We start from the raw sequence: 19,642 nt of genomic DNA on the forward strand, positions 1-19,642 counted from the left end.
CAATGGTCAGTGGCTTCGAGTGCTTAGAACTTAAAGTTCTACGTTGGAAAAACCATCGAGTCATCATTTCCCTAATGCTGTCCATTAGAGGTATTACTGGAAACTCTCTAGGCGTACGCAAAGCAGAATTTATCGACTCCGCAGGGTTAGTAGTGTTGATATCATACCTGTAACCCGAGAATTGACAACGAGCCCACTTCCTCACATCGGCTTCTATTAGATAATTTCAAATTTCAGGACTAATAGAGTAAATAGCAGTGAATAGCTTACGAAAATCAGCAGCTCGATAAGCTTTAGAAGCCTTTGCAACCAAACCAGCCACACCTTTCCCACTAAAATATGTTACGACATTATTCAGCAAGTGGTGAATGCAAATTCCGTGATGAGCTTGCGGGTACACGTTAGCAATAGCTTTAGCAATCGAGGAATTCCTATCAGACACAAAAGCTAAACTATGCTCGTCAGCAATGACCGCATTAAGTTGTCTCATAAACCAGTTCCACGCAAGGTCATTCTCTGAGTCGACAACTCCAAATGCAATATGATATAAACTAGAGTTTCCATCTAATGCAGTAGCAACCATTAATACCCCTTTGTATTTGCTCTTCAAGAACGTCCCATCCACAACAATAACTTTCCGAAAAAATATTTAAAAGATTTAGAGAATATTTCATAACCGTTTTTACCAAGATTTCCGGATTTTGTTTACTAACCGTTATAGAACTTGCATTCTACCAATTTAGAAAATAGAATAATAAATAGGATGTTATATACTACTACAGTAGATATAAAGACATATTGTAGATTGTATTTTCTTGCGTGTTTTATAATAAGGAAGGATTTAGATTTTATTTTCTAGCGCGGTTGATGAGATGACATTGTTTAGTGTTTTAAATCTACCAGAAATATAGAGCATAGAGGAAATCTTGAACTTCATATTCTGCCTTACTAGTTGTATACGTTTCCGTTATAATATGCAGCCTACATGCCTTAGAACATTGTGTTTCTTTGAGATTACGTATTCTAAACCGCCGTAGATGGCAGATATGGTTAACTAGCACATTTAGCCAATTTTTCAAATTATTATGTAAACATTTTTTGATGTCAAAAATATTTTTCTCACATGCACATGCTTATCTACATTAAGTTAACTATTTTTCCATATTTTTTTCCTTTGTAAAAATTTTTTTATGAATTTTTATATACAAAAAGGGTAGTCACTGTCCAAATGTGTGAAAATTTAATTTAGTTCTAAGGGGACAGTATTTTAGAGATTTAGTTCCATATTGGCAAATTTCCTTTAATTATATGACATGGAATAAATATATGAAAAATAAAAAGTAGCTGCTCCTGGTATTATGTGTTTCGCAAGAATATATGCAGGTGTGTTTGAAGTCATTGGAACCCTTAGATTCCGTTTTACAATCCCGATAAAACATCAGATTCCTTCTTTGTCATTATCTGTGATCGTGCGAACCGGCGTCTTATCAGATTCTACATCTTCAATCTAACGGCTGAGATGCCATCAAAACTACTTGTGTGCTCTTAATGGGCCTACATTTCGATTGGGCTGACAGAGTGACAGGCAGGTCTTCAAATCACACGTATTAGCTTGTATGCTTGTTTGCTTAATAAACAGATTAAAATGATTGCAACTTTAGAACTTACATTGTACTCAACCTCCAATAACTCACCTACACCCACACAAACATACAAAACGCACTTAGAGACCACACAAAATACATATATATATATATATATATATATATCACATACATATCATAATAGTACCAAATGATAAACAAAAAGTTATAAATTCTTTTGTCCTCAAGTTTCTTCCGAACCCTTTAATTTCAAGAATGGCATATCTCGAAAGATCATCTCCAACATTGAAAGAAACACTCCTCAAGATATACCGGTAAGCCACACTCTCATCTCTTTAGTCAACTTTAATCATTGATCAGTCCGATCTTTCCCGGTTTAGCTTCAGTTGAGATTATTTGATTTTATTTTTTCCGGTATACAGTCCTACTACAAAGTAATATAATGTTTCATTGTCCTCAATTAATGGCAGTGCTGAAAAACCTATCGAGATCGATCAACATTTCTATGAGTTTGGTTCGATTCAATATCACATCAAGGTATATATCTATTTTATGGTCATGTTAATTCTTTTATATAGAGTTCTTTATTTTGAAGTTATTACAGAAAACATAAATTATATGATTTGGACATGCAGTGCTCCGTTTTGGATACAAATATTGTGTATGTATCCACGTCGACGTTGCTTGAGACACAAGGAATAGTGACGTCAAAGGAGATTTTAAGTGCCACTTATGAGGTGATTAAGAATATAGCAGTTGGTGTGATAGATATTGTTGATCCACCAAGATTAGGGTTTCAATTGACGCTTAAGCTTCACCTTGATAATATTCCACGTGGCAAAGGTAAGCATATGCTATTGTATTTTTTTTTTTTTTTGCTAAAAGCATATGCTATTGTATTCCTTGCTTTTGCAATGAGTCAAATTACTAAATAGAAATCTTCAATAATATCAAATGAGTACACGATACACCAGCTATATGTTTTCTCCCGCTACTTATATCTTAATTCTTACTCTTTCAGCTGCAGAGGCTATTAAAATCATAACAAGGATTTCTGAAATACAAGCGATAATACTAAGTAGCCAATTAAAAGAGATGCTAAAACGCTTGAATTTTCAAGACGATTCACAAGCGATGAACAATAACAACAGGCCCGTCAGGATTGTTTATCACCCAAGTGAACCTTTCTATGTCTTTAGACAGGTTTAATTTTCCCGGTGTTGTTTTCTAATGTACTTGTTTGAGTTGAATACAACATGATTCATATACATAGTGTACATACATGTAGCTTGTCTCGAATTTATATAACTATGAGGGTAACTCTTGAATGTTTTTTCAGGCGGAGAAAATCACGGCGGTGTTTCCAATGAATTTTAAAGACAACTCGGATGTAGTCATTGCTATGTCATTCTTCCAGGTACACATGATCATTTTAGTATTGAGAAAGTGTTATCACTGAGATTAAAGACTCAAATGGGAAATCAAAATGACAATATGAGTTATCCAATCAATTAGAATTGTATTTTGAAATCTAGAAACAGTAATTAATAGTTTTCAATAAAAAAATTCATCAACCTCATCTATTTATTTTTTATACATGCAAAAGAGTAAAAAGTTGAATAAAATTTAATCAGAACATGGAACAAATGAAGATATGGACAATCAGCTACATACTTATAATTTTAATAACATTTTACTAGTTCAAAATGTGAAACAAATTATCTCATTAACCGCTGAGTAATACAAAATACTTGAAGATATCATATGTATCAAATACCATTAGTCAAATTTGGTTTAGAGTATTAAAAATATATTAACATCCAAGAAGGATAAACATCTTTTTGTATTTATATGAAATACATATTGTGCTCAAATTTAAAGTAGTAAGCTTTATATTTTATCGAAAATTTTCAATATTGGAGAAAAACAGGAACTAGTGGAAGTGGGAAGCCAAAAAGAAATGGGAAAGGCACCACAATGTAGTTGGTCACCAGTTCCTCCTTTCCAACTTAGAGGAGAACCGGTCCACGACTTGACCACCAATGCTGGTTTTGTCTCTTTTGGTAAATTTAAAACCCTTTAATCTTTTTATTAGTTTCGACCTCTCTAATTAGTATTATATTCACGAGTTCCAATCTTGTTGTTATCGCAGATATCACTTCACGGCACGTTGAAGGAAAGAGGCTAGACAAAACGGTTTGGAATTTACTAAATTTCTATGCATACGTTAAATACCATATAAAGGTAAATTAGTGATGACTTATTTAGAAGGAAAAAAAACAATAGATTTATTATTGTTTTAACTGAAAATTTCAACCTCTTGTGGGTACTTGGATTCTTGGTAAAATAGTGTACAAGAGGGTACATACAGAGAAGGATGAGAAAAAGAATGGACAGTTTGGTGAAGGTAGTTTAATCACATTAATCACACATGAATTTACAACAGATAATATAGATTTGATCTACAATAAAGCTTATTTTAGTAAATTTTAACTATATAAGCAGCGGCTAAATAACACAAGATTCGAAGAAGAATCTCCCCAAAAAGGTATTCTTTTATCTTATTTTAGTTTTGTTACCTCTTATAATAGATTTTTGACGTTTGTATTACCTGAACATTATTGATAATTTATTTTGCATTGTCTCCAACTTATAGAAAATGGAGCATGCAAATACGTAAAGGAGCTTGTGAAGGTACAAAAAGGCAAATTGATGATGCAACAGAGATGCAAGGATATGACAAGGAGAGTGAAGATAAGCAAATTTCGGATCAGAATCAACGGCTGTGCTCGATTTCGCTTCAATCAGCGGTGGATATCTATCCCCAAATTCTCTTCGAAATCCTCAAAATAAATCATACACAAAATTGGACTAAGCAAATCTCTTAAACTACTATATATACATATTTGCACATATAAATGTAATTTTTAGATTCCCTATATTACTATAATATATACAACAAAAAGTAACCTAACGAAGAGTTGACAATGAATGCATGCATGTTACGCAAGGGATATATTGTCCAAATGCCATATACATCAATCAATCTTTTTGATTCTTATTTTACGTTATAATGTTCAATTTATTATTTTGGGATTATATCAACGGAAATACTTTGTCGGTGTGATTCGGTAGAAGATATATTTTATAATGTTTACTAGAAATAGTCAGGACGCAACACATTCACTCATATTTTTAGGCTTTGATTGGTAACCATGCGGAATGGCGGAATGGCATATGAAACGCGAATCCGCAAATATTTTACCAATCAAGAAAATGTTGCGGAATTGAAAAAAAACGCAAAAATGCAAATCTGCGTTTTTGCTGAAAAAATTATAAAGAGAAAGTTTATTAAGTGGAAAAGTGAGTTTTAGTAGATTATGGTGGAAAAGTTTACAAAATTAACACTTTTATATTATTCAATTATATGTTAATACTATCTTAAAATTTAAAATACATACTAATAATTTTTTAATGATGAATAGTTATGTTGTAAATACAAATTTATTATAACTTTTATATTATAAAATGTTAATCTATTGTTAAAACATATTGAAAGATAAACTAGATATTTATAATAAAAACTAAAATATTTTTAATACATTTTACTTGTTTTCAGATTTATAATCATTAGTTTAATTATTGCTATTTGTTTTATTTGTTATAAAAATTAAATATCATATAAAATAGTTTAATCAAATTAATATATATTCCACCATTCCACAAATTTTAAAATTTTCCGCCGCTTAATTAATTTTTTCCGCAGCTTAACTATTATTTATGTGATTCCGCGATTAAGCGATGGTTACCAATCGGAGCTTAACTTTTAGATGTAATCAGCCAAAATGTGACAAAGAATAACTTATGAGCAAAACAATAATCTTAAGCCCGATTCAATTTCTACAGCACATGTATGGACTAAATCAGCGGTTCCTGATCACGTGAATAAGACCACAAATGTGGTCACATTGCTCGTCCTTTTTCTTTTGTAACCGATGAACTCGTGAACACACGTCTCCACCATTTCCAAATCGTACCCATTACTTCCATTTTCTTCCATACATTGGACACGTCGGCGGCATTGGATACTTATTACCTCTTGAGTCATAAGTTCAATTTTGTTGGGGCATGTTATGTTTAATCCCTAAAGGTAAAATGCAATAAATGTTGTGAGTTGTGACATGTTATAAATAGAGTTGGTTGCTAACTTGCTAGCTATCGCCATTATTACCGACTTACTGTACATATTGCCAAGTACCAACAAACGCCAGGCCAAACATGGAAGTGATTCAAGCGACGTACAGATACATAATCCTCTTTGACGTTTTTATATAAACACTTAACACAAATACTCAGTTATAACATGAATTTGATTATAACTCGATCTGTAAATTACGATCGTAAGTATGCTCTTGCTAATCTCGATAACATATTTGGCAGATACGTGTACGTATATCGGATATGTTACAAAACATTCACCCAATGGCATTTGATGATCTATGTGTATGGTAGTGCACAATATTCCCGGTTCTTAGTTGTTTGTACCAGACATTTTCTCCTAAGTAACGTTGCAAAGAAAAAAAAACGGTCTGTTTTGATAACTGTTAATTAGTGAATTATTCAAGATTCTTGTGAAGGAGAAGGAATGGTTCTTGTCCGAAGAAGCGACAAGAGAATGCTTGAAGTTTGATGTAATGGGAGCTCGATTAAGTATTGTAATGGGCCCATTTGGGGTGCTTATTATTTTATTTTTTTTCAGATTAAAATTAAAAACTCACCAATCGTGGGCCGTCACGTGTCAGAGGGGCCCGCGAACAGTCGAAAAACCTCTCCAAAATCGCTGATTATTTAGCCAGCAGAAACCCCCTATTTTCGAAAGAAAATATTACACCATAGGGCAGTTTTAAGTTTTCTATAACACTATGAAACAGTTCTTGCTACTAGAGCAGTTTTTTCTAACCAAAACCCACTTTCTACCTATATAAATTGAAAGATTTACAGTATGAGTCACTTTTCATGTTTGTTATTACATTATAAGACACTTATAGCTACTCAGACACTTTTATTAACTAAGACTACGGGGAAGCCCATAAACCAAATCAACAAGTATGCTTCTAGTTGTCTTTTATGCTAACTAAATTACAATTGATATCAGTTTTGGCGGGATTCAAGCACAGCCTTGATTACATTTGCTTATCTAATGGCTAAGATTCTACGGACAAAACTTGATATGACACATATCTACTACTACATAGTGACAATTAGATATATTAAAATAAAAATGATCTGATGGCCTAGATTTAATCAACAATTCAGATAAATTAATTTTATTTCTTTCTCATCTCACATTGTCTTCATTATTTTCTCATTCCAATAGACTGCGACAACTCCGGGTGGTGAGCCGTGGTAGCTGGTGAAAGCGGAGGTGAAGAGTTGTGCCGGTGATGGTGGTGGTGACGCAATACCACAACTTAAGTTATGATCGTCTCTTCTCTGCAGTCTTGGATACAATTATTAAAGATGACAAAATTTCGCGATGGCTCCGGCTCGACAAGGATATCAAACTCTATCTACCTCCGGTGAGAGTGATGAATCTGGTGGTGATGCTTCATAGCCACCATTGTGAAGCTTCTTTTGGTCGTGGCACACCAACTCCATTCACAACGACAACGGTGATGTATACGAAGGCGAACATGATGGAGATGACAGTAGAAATGAAGATGATGTATGATGGCGGAGACGGTGGCGACATCGATGTAGACGGCATCGGAAATACAGTAAATGCTATACGCCTTCCCCTCCGTATGTATATTATGCTCTCTTCTCTGGTATCCTTTCCAGTATCTCCTCCACCATTCGTTGCAGTCTCCAACACCATTCTTTGTGGTCTCAACCATTGTTCTCTGACCTCTTATAAACTTATGGAATCGTTCTATGGCATCTCCGCCACCATTCCCCTTTATATTTACATCCTTTTGTTCCTTTTTAAATTCTCACGGGTCATCTGAAGGAAGAGATAAATGTGTAGAGGAGGTTAAAGTACTCAAATATATATTTTTGAGATCTTTCAATAGTTTGGTCTTTGTAAAGATGAGATTTTGCTTTGTGTTTGTGTGGATGATAGATATCTCTAAGCAGTGAGAATGAGAGAGATATTGTTGAGGTGTGTATGGACTGATAAACCAATGTTTCAAGTTGTAAAATTCACATTGCTCATAAAATATCTGAAGAAGAGACTGAGGAAGAGTTTGAAGTCAAGGAATGCACTAACGATGAGTTTCATGTACATGTGGATACTAGTATTCCGGTGTACATGTGGCCATCGGTTTCAGGTGTACATGTGGATACTGAACTTTCGTGTACATGTAGATAGTATACTTCAATGTACATGTGTTTTGAGATGAAATTTATTTCTATAATAAGTCTATGTGTGCTCAAACTCATATGTACATTTATACACCTCCTTTTAATTTATTGATGTACTCCTTTTAAGAGTAGCTCTATGATTCCTTCACACTTACATAAATATAACAATAGCTTACACCCCTAAATCTCATGTAGTCATATTGTAATGCATATGTTACCAACTTTGATTAGCACTAACTTGTTTTACACCATTTAAGTTTTTGTTGTTTGTTCATGTGTTCTTGTTATCCATGTGTACACCAATTGTCACGTGTACACACATGTTCATTTGTACATATGTACACCATCAACATAAGCACATGTCTTTTGGCTTATTTTGCTTCAAATTTATAGACACTATAGCTTACATTTACCTTACATGTGATTACAGTAGTCAAATTTTTATATATTGTGTCAGATTTGGCATATCGCCATTGTCTACTAAGGGGTGTCAATTCGGGCTGGTCCGGCCCAAACCCGCTAAGCCCGTAAACCACTGTTCTCCGACGTCTTATGAGCTTATGCTATCGTTCTATGGCTTCTCCGTCACCATTTTCCGTTATGATTTACATCCTTTTCTTCTTTTTTAAATTCTCATGGGAGGATAGATATCTATAAGCAGTAAGAATGAGAGAGATGTTGTTGAGGTGTGTATGACCCATAAGCCGATGTTTTAAGTTGTAAAATTCACATTTCTCCCAAGATATCTGAGAGGAGACTGAGGAAGAGTTTGAAGTCAAGGAATGCACTAACGATTTTTGGTGTACATGTGGATATTGAACTTTGGAGTACATGTAGATAGTTTACTTCTCTGTACATGTGTTTTGAGATGAATTTTATTTCAATAATGTGTCTATGTGTTCTCAAACTCATATGTACATTTGTACGCCTCATTTTAATTTATTGATGTGCTCTTTTTAGAGTAGCTCTATGACTCTTTCACATTTACATAAATATAACAATTGCTTACACACCTACATCTCATGTAGTCATATTGTAATGCATATGTTACCATCTTTACATAGCACTAACTTGTTTTACACTATTAAGTTTTCGTTGTTCATGTGTTCTTTTTATTCATATGTACACAAGTGTACACAAATTTTCATTTGTACATATGTACACCATCAACATAACCACCTGCCTTTGGCTTATTTTGTTTCAAATTTATAGACACTATAGCTTATATTTATATCTATTAGGTGATTACACTAGTCAAAATTTTATATTGCATCATATTTGACATTTTTTCATTGTTTACTTACTTATACTGCTATGTACATACACCACTTTTTACACCTTGTGTACACACCACCATGTACACATGTACACAAAAAAATATGTACATAAGTCCACAAAAACATAGCAGTATAAGTATGTTTACTTAAGTGATTTGTCCAGTCAATTACTTAAGTATCTCCCAAAATGTTCTACCTCCTGTACAAAAGTCCACAAAAACAATTTTTCCCACTACCGAACTTAAGGGATTTACCAAAAACATAAGTCCACAAAAACATAAAAATATGATGACACAACCAAGTATACACCATGTGTCGCGTACACATGTACATCAAAATTGAATCTAAAAAATAGTGATTGTATATTATAACTGACAAATCGATCAATTTTTTATGGTGAAGTTGTACACAGATAGGTGGATTGACGATTAGCTAAATATTCATTGATATGTTACTATTTAGTGGTTTTTAACATCTCATTTTAGTCCATAATAATTATTAGATTGCATTTAATTGCTAATATTACATTTTGATTACACAATGAGAAATATGGTGCAAATTCAAAAGGTTAATTATGCACATTTGAAAATTTTGAGGTCAAAACTATAAACTTGCAAATATGAGGGACCAGATGTGAAAAGTAGTAAATTGGCCACTGAATCTCTCCATCCCCGATAGTCAAACCAGTTGGTTACCGGTGAAAGCTTGTAACTCAGATCCCGAACATGACCACCACGGCGAGGAAGATTGCGTTAATCTGACCATGTTGCGACGGAGAGGAGTGGCGGCAGATGATGACGAGACGTGGCTGCGGATGGCAGTGGTGCTATTGTGGCAGAAGAAAAGGTTCGTTCAGATTTTAGGGTTCAATTTGATAGTAAAGGAAACAGAATCGGTGAGCTGGGATCTCGACACCGTCACTTCTGTCGCAATCCAAAACGCATTCACGATTTTTGCAAGGGCAAGTCATCATCGTTTCTATTAGTAAAAAATGTTTAAGAAAATGGAAACTATGAGTAAACCCTACAAGTTATATGGGATAAATAAAGCAAATAGGTAAAAAGATAAATTTCAATCTACTTTCCTTTTCGTGTCCACCAATTTAAATTATTTCAAATTTTAACAAAATTCAACCGAACAAAGAAAGTAACTAGAAAGTACTCTCTGGTTTCACTTTTCAGAGACAACTAAGTAATTGACAGCAAAAAACTACCTCAGTAGCTGTATGTGACCTGCAGTGTAATAAAAAGACAAAAACTATCTTAGAGTGAAAATCACTCTAAATTGAAAGATTTACAGTATTTACAGTATAAGCTAACTAACAATAAAATTAACCAACTAAACTTTTAAAAGGTACCTGGGTTCGAGCATCTTTCTCTCTCCCTTCTCGATTTTAGTCTGACATTCTCTTTTTTAAATCTCATATGAGATGCTTTTTATTTTTCCAAGTAGCTTCACATCTATATCACTAATCGACAACCCAACAGCGGCATTCGATTAGGCGAAATGGCAGCGAACAATACTAAGAAGCATACAATTTGCAGGGAAGAAAATCCAAGAAAAGTAAGAGCAAATTGTTGTCGAAGACACGAACATTGATGAATTTGAGTTCTGGATTCAAGAACTGTGAAACCCTAGATGATGAAAGCTAAAGAAAAATTGATTCTTTTGGTGTTTGTAGTTGACGGGTCAAAAATGAGTTACAGTCCGAGAGCTCCAATTCTCCTCCCCCTCTCTGTCCTCAGCTCCTCCGTCCAAGATGCCAATGAGTTAAAAATCTCCAATTTCTGCAAAATTCGTAACCCTAAGGAACTTGGGAAGAAGATGACATAATTACGATTATGCCATTAATGAATTAATTATTTTAAAAAATTGCGTACACGTAGAGATGTGTACATATGTACATTCTAAGTGTACATGTTTATTAATTAAGTGTACATGTTGATGTTTGTGAAAACCATTAAAATCACCAATATATTATTTACACCACTTTCATCCTTTGTTTTTCCTGATATTTTGTGTTATGATTTTACACTTCTGAAATGTAATGTGTATAATCATGTTGCATTTGTACATTCCAATTCCAAACCATATATACACAATTGCATTTTTTTGGAGAAAATCAACATTTATTTTTGGTAATCGATGTATTGTGATTTTGCATAGTTTTATGTATTAAGATTGTCTGAAGTTGTACACCTTGATTTGGAACTAGTTACCTTGGATCATTTATCTACCACCCATGAGTTCTGTTTTGTCATATTATATAAATCTTTCAGTTACTGTCTTGTTTCATATTGTCACATGTTACCAACAAACAACCAATTGATTGCATTTAGATTGAGCCAAATGACATGTATTCTTAGTGCTTGAAATCCCCTAGAGTTTGGATTGACACCTTAACTACTACAACTACTAAAGGATTAAACTTATCCTACATCAGTAATATTACAACAACTCTCGAAAATATATTTTACATTATGCAAATGTACATTTCTTTAATAATATGTACACAACATGAATGTACAAAATCGACAAGTGCATACGTGTACCATATACATATTATCTTTTAATGGATATTTACATGTACACATATGTTTGAGACACATGTTACATGTTCAACATGTTGTAAAGTTGTGTACATTCGTTAGTTTACATGTGTAAATTAAAGATTTGTGGCGTACATGTGTCCAACAAATGTGGTAGTGTACACAACATGGGTGTACAAAATCACAATGTACATTTACAAAATCACATTGTACTTAAATTTACATGTATACATATATAAGGACAAGAAAAAATCAGAATGGACATATGATACATTCCTCTTGTTGGACAAACAGTACTTTCTTATTTTGTGAAAAAAAATTGTGTGTACATTACATTCAAACTGTACATGTGTACACTTAATTTTGTATTATACATCAAAGTGAATATGTATCCATTTTTGACTTTTTGTAGGTTTTTAATCTAAATAACTAAGCTTCTGCGACTTAACCATGTACACACAGGGTCGGGACATCCTTGAAATTTGACTGAACCCAAATATCATTTTTCACACCTATATGTTGTTATAGTTTGAGATTTTTTAATTAACATGTACACATGTATATATTTATTTTGACATTTTTAGTAAGCAACAGTCAGTCCATCTATATAGGCCTAATGACACCACATATTTTGGTATTTTCAATCAATCTATATGTGTATAATGACACCACATATCGTTGCACCACTTCTTACAAATTCGTAAATGTCTAATTGAATTTATTGTTGAGCTACTTGTAATATTTCAAAATAGTGTACATATGGATTGTTGTACATGTAGATAGTGTAATTGTATGTACAACATATCATGTACATATGAATCATTTTTTTCATGTTTTTTAATGAGTGGCATTTTCCTAATTTTAACTTCATCTTCCCCAAAATCGATTAGGGTTTTCTGCAATTCTCTCTATAGCCGCCAGCCATTATTCTCACCTGAATCATCAGTTTTTTTCATTTTTCTTGCTTATTATACCTTTAAACCTGTAGAAATATGGTTTAAGACACTATTTCAAGCTCAAAATTACTCTGTTTCTACAATAAAAACGTAAATTTTGCTTCTTTTTTTTATTACTGTCACAACGCGAAGCGGATGAGTTTCAGAGCACGGCGTGGAAGGAGAAGCTTGGTCGTGTTGATTCATGGCGAAGAAACAGAGGAACCGCAATCGTGTTCTTCATTTTGTTTTCGGTGGCAGATATGAAGAGATTGTATTCTTCATTTTGTTTTCCAGATTTTCTCTTGGGATTTCTCAGGATTTTTCATTTTGTTCTTCAACATCCTGTTCAGATTACGATCTATCAACTTCTTCATTTTGTTACTTTTAGAATTATTTCTCTATTAGAGAAAGAGAAGAAAAATGAGATTAAGAATTGTGGGACTCATTTAGTTGCAAGAATAAACTTAGTTAGCTTGTAGTTGTAAAAAACTACCTTAAGAGCAATAACTGCTCTATCTTGTAATAAAAAACTTGAAACTACCCTAGGATAAAAATAACTTTTTTCGAAAATGGTGGGACCCACCCACTATTTTATTCTTATTTTTTAAGCACTCTCCTAAGCTCCATGGTTAATGCTGCTCTAATGATTATCACAACGGTTTTATATAACACGTGAATTCTCAAACATATCGTATAATATTGAAAATATTACACCCAAAGACAATTTTAAGTTTTTATTAACATAATAAGTCAGTTTTTTCTACCAAGACACTTTCTCCTAACAGATTCCCTTCTACCAAACAATCTAGTTACATTGAAACTAAACAGCTGTGTAACTAAACATGCATTTTAGCGGGAATAAACACACACCACACATCCTTATTTCCAATCGACGGTCCATATTAAATCTGACATTTTTGACAAGACTGATATATGTTTCTCTCCCCAGCCTTTGGATTTACTTTATACTATGTATTCCAATGGTCCAAATTAAATCATGCTGTAAAATCCTTCTTCATATTTGATATTCACTTTTTTGCTTGTTTGGATTTTCTGCAAATCAAACGTTAAGCATTTTCTGCCTCCATTTCCATCGGATTACTACTGTTAATACTCTAACATGTTCTCAAAACCAACGTAATGATAACTCCTTAACAAATAGGCTTATGCTGTAATCTAATCTTTTTATGTTTTTATTTGCAGATCCGCCATGGCAAGTCACTACGTGGTTATTCCTGGAGAGTAGAGATCCACTGACTCCCTCTGGAATTTTGCAATTGATAAAAAAAAGATGTTAAAGATTGCACCAGTCTGTCCCAACATGAGCTTACTTGAATTACAAAACAATGTCAAGAAGGATTTCTTCACCTTCATTGATCCGCCCCTTCCAGCTGTCTTGAGTTATTGGTCTCCTAACACTAAAGAGCTTGTTATTAGACTCACAACACCACCGGTTATACTCACAAATGACGGGGCTGTCTCTTTCTTCTTCCATCACCTAGCATCACCCCAAAGCATCAACTTGTTTGTCATTTTAGAGCCCAATCGAGTCAAACATCAAAGTAGTCAAGTTGATGAGAATTCTCTACATTTGTCTAACGTGTGTACATCTATCAAACAAAACTTGAAAGGCTAAAACTTGTGTACATCTAGTTAAACCAAATCATATGTACACCAATATGTGTACGTACACACTAGTCTGCAAACACTGCTTTATAAAACGTACAACTCTATACGTACACACTAGTTTGCGGACACTGCTTTATAATGTACACAGACCATATGTATGTACATAATGTACACAGATCATATGTACACCAATATGTACAGACTCCATGCTTTATAATGTACACATATCATTCTACATGTACATCGCTTTAATAATATACATATGTACACAAGTAAACATGTACACATGTACATATGACATGTGTACATGTGTATGTTATGAAGCGGTGTATGCAACCATGTGTGTACGTAATAAATCAGGGGGTATATATGCACACAAATCATACATATCCCCCAACAGTTCAAATATACAAATCGTTGCTTATTCACATTACAGTTTTTTTTTCATTTAATCTTCCACCAAAAGACGTATATTTCAATTTTTTCACTAACCATAATGTACACAATGATACTAAACCCACCAAATCTCTAATGTGTCTTTATCTATCAAACAAAACGTACACATGGACACAAATCATATGTACACCTATCATATGTACACTTATCAAACAAAACATACATATGTAAATAAAACATACAACTCTATTACGTACACGTTAGTTTGCGGACACTGATTTATAATGTACACCAATATGTATATAATGTACACAAATCATATGTACACCAATCTGTACAGACTTCCTGCTTTATAATGTACACATATCATTCTACTTGTACATCGCTTTAATAATATACACATATACACAAGTAATGTACACATGTACATATTTACAATGTACACATATTTTGTGTACGCTGCAAATCTGGAACGTATAACATCAACCAAATAAAACATAATACCCTTATGAAAACCACAAATAGGTGCATGTCTTCTGAAAAACAATACCATAAATAGGTCAACATGTCTTAATACATAATACTCATACATAACTCCACACCAAAATAGGTCTACATGCCTTATGAAAACATACTAAAGGTCACTCCATATACACCATCAGTGTTAATACAGAGGGACATCCAAACCCTTTTCCATTCATCCTCTACTGTTTTACAACTGGTTCTCCACCACCACCACCCTTGTGTTTACTTTTGTTGGTCTTTGATTTCTCGTTATACACAAATAGTGGGTCCACTGCATCATCCCCACCCTAGTAGCCTTCGTAATCTCCATCATTGTAATGTCATTCCTTCAACAAATTAAGCATGTAATAGACCTTTTTATCAAAATTTTCTTCATTCCAAACACCTCACCTTTCCTCGTTGCTCCCACAAATCTCCATCATTGGTTTGACAGGCAGCTGTAAGAAAACAAAAAAAAAACAGTATCACATACAAGTACTTGCACACATGCGTACACCACCGTCGGAGTATCTGTGTAAACAACTTTTGCTACATACACATGTACGCTATTGTTTTTGTACACTTATACGCTTAACATCCTATGTACACGGCCACACATGAGAAGTAAGCTTACTTCAAAATCGTGTTTTGCCTTTTGTACGTCCGCCACATTCAGTCTGAAACAGGAATTTTGAAGAGATTTTCAAATCATGAACCCATCAGCTTCGCCATCTCCGGTGTGCCGTTCAGCGCATCTCCGATTTGGGTTTCGTCAAGCACATATGTAACCTACAATAGACGATCTATGGCTGAGTACACATTGACCCTCTCTCACGGGAACCGGTCGATAGCAAATAGCCTCTTCGGTGGTCTTTCGCACACATCCTCAATCTCCACCACCTCTGTCATGATACCAACAGTTTGATGCGGGCATCAAATCCACTGCTCACAAAGTAGACAAGACTTTCCATGTTTGGACTCGGATGAACCTAGACGACATCAAACTCATGGTTCATTTTATTCACCTGGATGTCCCCAAACAAAGGCCACCACTTAAGCCTCCTTATCGGCTAATAAAGATGTGGATCAAATGTATTAAAGGCGTGGTCAACATCTCCTTAATAAGCAGATTTCAATCCCTTGAGATCAGCCCTTTGTACCAGCCATTTGATTCTCTCTTAATTACGATTTGTCCTAAAAATCCGCCTTTCATTTATGTCTTTGATCTTGTCCAAGAGCTATATATAAAGCTCCTCTCATTTCATTGTAAAAGGGACTTGAGTATTGAATAGAAAGTGAGATTTTATCTTGAGAGCTTTTATGCTTGTTCTTGTTATTTCTAAGTTATGTGAGATTCTTTCTTAGGATGCAAGTGTGGAACCTTTATCTTTGTGTGTGATTCATTTAGATTCTGGTTCATGATCTTATCTCAAAGCCTTTCACATCTTTGAGTGGCGATCTTCATTCCATTTAGGCTATCAGTTTTGATTTCTTGTGAGATTAGCTAAGCTGCGATTCTGAGGCTGTATCATTTGGTATCAGAGCTAAAAGCTCCTATCATCTATCCTTTTGTCTTTGTTTTGTTTTTCATTCTATTCTCCAACGAAAACCCAAACAAAAAAAAAATGTTTTCCTCTTTCTTTTTTTCTGTTTTGTTTTTTTTTTCTAAGTTTCAGTAAAAAAATATATAAAGAGATATGGAAAACCAGTCCATCAACAGCAACATGGCGAACCATCCTTGGAGTCTTTTGAAGCAAGAAGATTATTATTTTGCAGGAAGATCAGGCCCTGGTGAGTACTTTGAATGGGAGCACAAGATGAACGAGTTCTTCAATTCTTGCGGCTGTCCAGATTTTGAGAAGGTATACATTGCCGCTGATCAACTCATCAACCAAGCTCAATACTGGTGGAGCCAATCTACTGCAAAAGAAAATCATCGCCGGTATTTTCGAGAATCAACTTGGGATGAGATGAAAAATCTGATGAGGAAGCAATACATCCCACGTGATCAATATCAAGAAATCCGGAGGCAGTTTCGTACACTTTTCCAAGAAGATAAAACGGTCATGGAGTATCACAAGCAATTCAACCATCTTCGCATTCGGCTCAATCCAGGAGTAAGCAATGAGAATGTCATGGACCAGTTTGTTTATGGGCTAAGAGATGAGATTCGTTTTCACCTACAAAGGTACACATGCGATGGTTTGGACGGGTTGGCCCAACAGGCGGCCCAAATGGAGCATGAAAACAAAGAGCCTGACCCGCTTGATCCATCAGAAGAGGTCCAGCAAAATTCGAGGTACATCCTTATATCACATGAGCAAGTTTTGAGGACAAAACTTTTTCAAGGAGGAGGGTATGATGCGGGCATCAAATCCACTGCTCACAAAGTAGACAAGACTTTCCATGTTTGGACTCGGATGAACCTAGACGACATCAAACTCATGGTTCATTTTATTCAGCTGGATGTCCCCAAACAAAGGCCACCACTTAAGCCTCCTTATCAACTAATAAAGATGTGGATCAAATGTATTAAAGGCGTGGTCAACATCTCCTTAATAAGCAGATTTCAATCCCTTGAGATCAGCCCTTTGTACCAGCCATTTGATTCTCTCTTAATTACGATTTGTCCTAAAAATCCGCCTTTGATTTATGTCTTTGATCTTGTCCAAGAGCTATATATAAAGCTCCTCTCATTTCATTGTAAAAGGGACTTGAGTATTGAATAGAAAGTGAGATTTTCTCTTGAGAGCTTTTATGCTTGTTCTTGTTATTTCTAAGTTATGTGAGATTCTTTCTTAAGATGCAAGTGTGGAACCTTTATCTTTGTGTGTGATTCATTTAGATTCTGGTTCATGATCTTATCTCAAAGCCTTTCACATCTTTGAGTGGCGATCTTCATTCCATTTAGGCTATCAGTTTTGATTTCTTGTGAGATTAGCTAAGCTGCGATTCTGAGGCTGTATCACAGTTAGAGACCAAATATGCAAAAGGACATATCACTAAAAAAAGGGAACTAACCATCGGTCTTCTCCTTCCCACGCCGGCTCCGTCTTAGCGACATCTTCTCCGCACAATCTTCTTCTCTGAGCCTTCACTATTAAGAAACTGCTGCCTTCGCCATCTTCTTTCGAAATCGTGCCTTCGTCGCCTCTCAGATTTATCTTTTTCACCTCGATAAAAGCAACAAAAAGTAAGAAATATAATTTTTTACATCCGGTTAATTAACACGATCTCTAAAACTATTGCAGGGGTCCACTCCGAATTTTAAATTTTAAAAACGTAACCAGAAAGAAAAAAAAAACACATTTACCAAACTACCCCATCGGTTACACTTTATCAGGGGCAAGTTGAGACTTTTCAGACATAAACTGCCTCAGTAGTCACAACTGCCCTATTGTGTAATTAAAAGATGGAAACCGCCGTCCAGTGTTAATAACTCTATAATATTTTACCTTTCCATTATTATACAGCTGCAAGTAGTCATATAGATTGTGACAGGTAACAAGAAGGGACAATATGTTTGTAAAAGATATTTAAAGCTTTAAACATTTTACATTTCAATACAGAATGAAGTAATTTAAAAATGAAAAAATGTAGTAATTGTTACGAAAGTCAATAAAAGGAGGAGCCGATTATGTTGAAAATATAAAAGATGTGGGGCCCGCTGCACTATTTGCACAGTAAATCCTACTTTTTAACTTCTATATAAACGATCGATTAGATCGTTTATAAAACACACCTCAACCTTCTCTTCTCTCTCTAATAAACTCTTTCTATCAGTGTTAAAAATTCTACGGGTATAAAATTTCGCCCTTATTTAAATTCCTGCGATACAATAAAATACCAGTTCTTTTTATAACACGTTATCAGCACGATCACTCTGCGGTTCGGTAAAATTTATTTGTATCATTTATACCCTGTTATAATGGTCGGTATACCGCCTCTACTATTATTTATATCATGTTATAATGGCCGGAATACCGCCTATATTATTTACTAGTAATTTAATTTATTTATTGGTCGGCCGAGCCGCCTTATATCCTGTTTATTATTTATTGGTCGGCCGAGCCGCCTTATATCCTGTTTATTATTTATTGGTCGGCCGAGCCGCCTTATATCCTGTTTATTATTTATTGGTCGGCCGAGCCGCCTTATATCCTGTTTATTATTTATTGGTCGGCCGAGCCGCCTTATATCCTGTTTATTATTTATTGGTCGGCCGAGCCGCCTTATATCCTGTTTATTATTTATTGGTCGGCCGAGCCGCCTTATATCCTGTTTATTATTTATTGGTCGGCCGAGCCGCCTTATATCCTGTTTATTATTTATTGGTCGGCCGAGCCGCCTTATATCCTGTTTATTATTTATTGGTCGGC

General features: G+C 34.6%; 1 protein-coding gene across 4 annotated transcripts; it reads left to right on the forward strand.

Annotated features, from left to right (window-relative positions):
* Window positions 1–1,797: 1,797 nt before the first annotated feature.
* Window positions 1,798–4,674, forward strand: LOC106340193 (actin-related protein 2/3 complex subunit 2B). Of its 4 annotated transcripts, none has more exons than XM_013779065.1 (10): window positions 1,798–1,918; window positions 2,075–2,141; window positions 2,240–2,447; window positions 2,632–2,807; window positions 2,944–3,021; window positions 3,535–3,667; window positions 3,757–3,848; window positions 3,955–4,011; window positions 4,107–4,152; window positions 4,261–4,674. In XM_013779065.1, the coding sequence occupies exons 1-10, from the start codon at window positions 1,860–1,862 to the stop codon at window positions 4,455–4,457; spliced, it is 1,113 nt and encodes a 370-aa protein (XP_013634519.1). In that variant the 5' UTR covers window positions 1,798–1,859; the 3' UTR covers window positions 4,458–4,674. The 4 variants fall into 4 exon arrangements, with proteins under 4 accessions (XP_013634519.1, XP_013634520.1, XP_013634517.1 ...); XM_013779066.1 differs by having other exon boundaries at window positions 4,110–4,152; window positions 4,261–4,672; XM_013779063.1 differs by having other exon boundaries at window positions 2,626–2,807; window positions 4,261–4,664.
* The last annotated feature ends 14,968 nt before the right edge of the window (window positions 4,675–19,642 follow it).

This window comes from Brassica oleracea, chromosome C4 (assembly GCF_000695525.1).
Source record: "Brassica oleracea var. oleracea cultivar TO1000 chromosome C4, BOL, whole genome shotgun sequence".
Taxonomy (NCBI): domain Eukaryota; kingdom Viridiplantae; phylum Streptophyta; class Magnoliopsida; order Brassicales; family Brassicaceae; genus Brassica; species Brassica oleracea.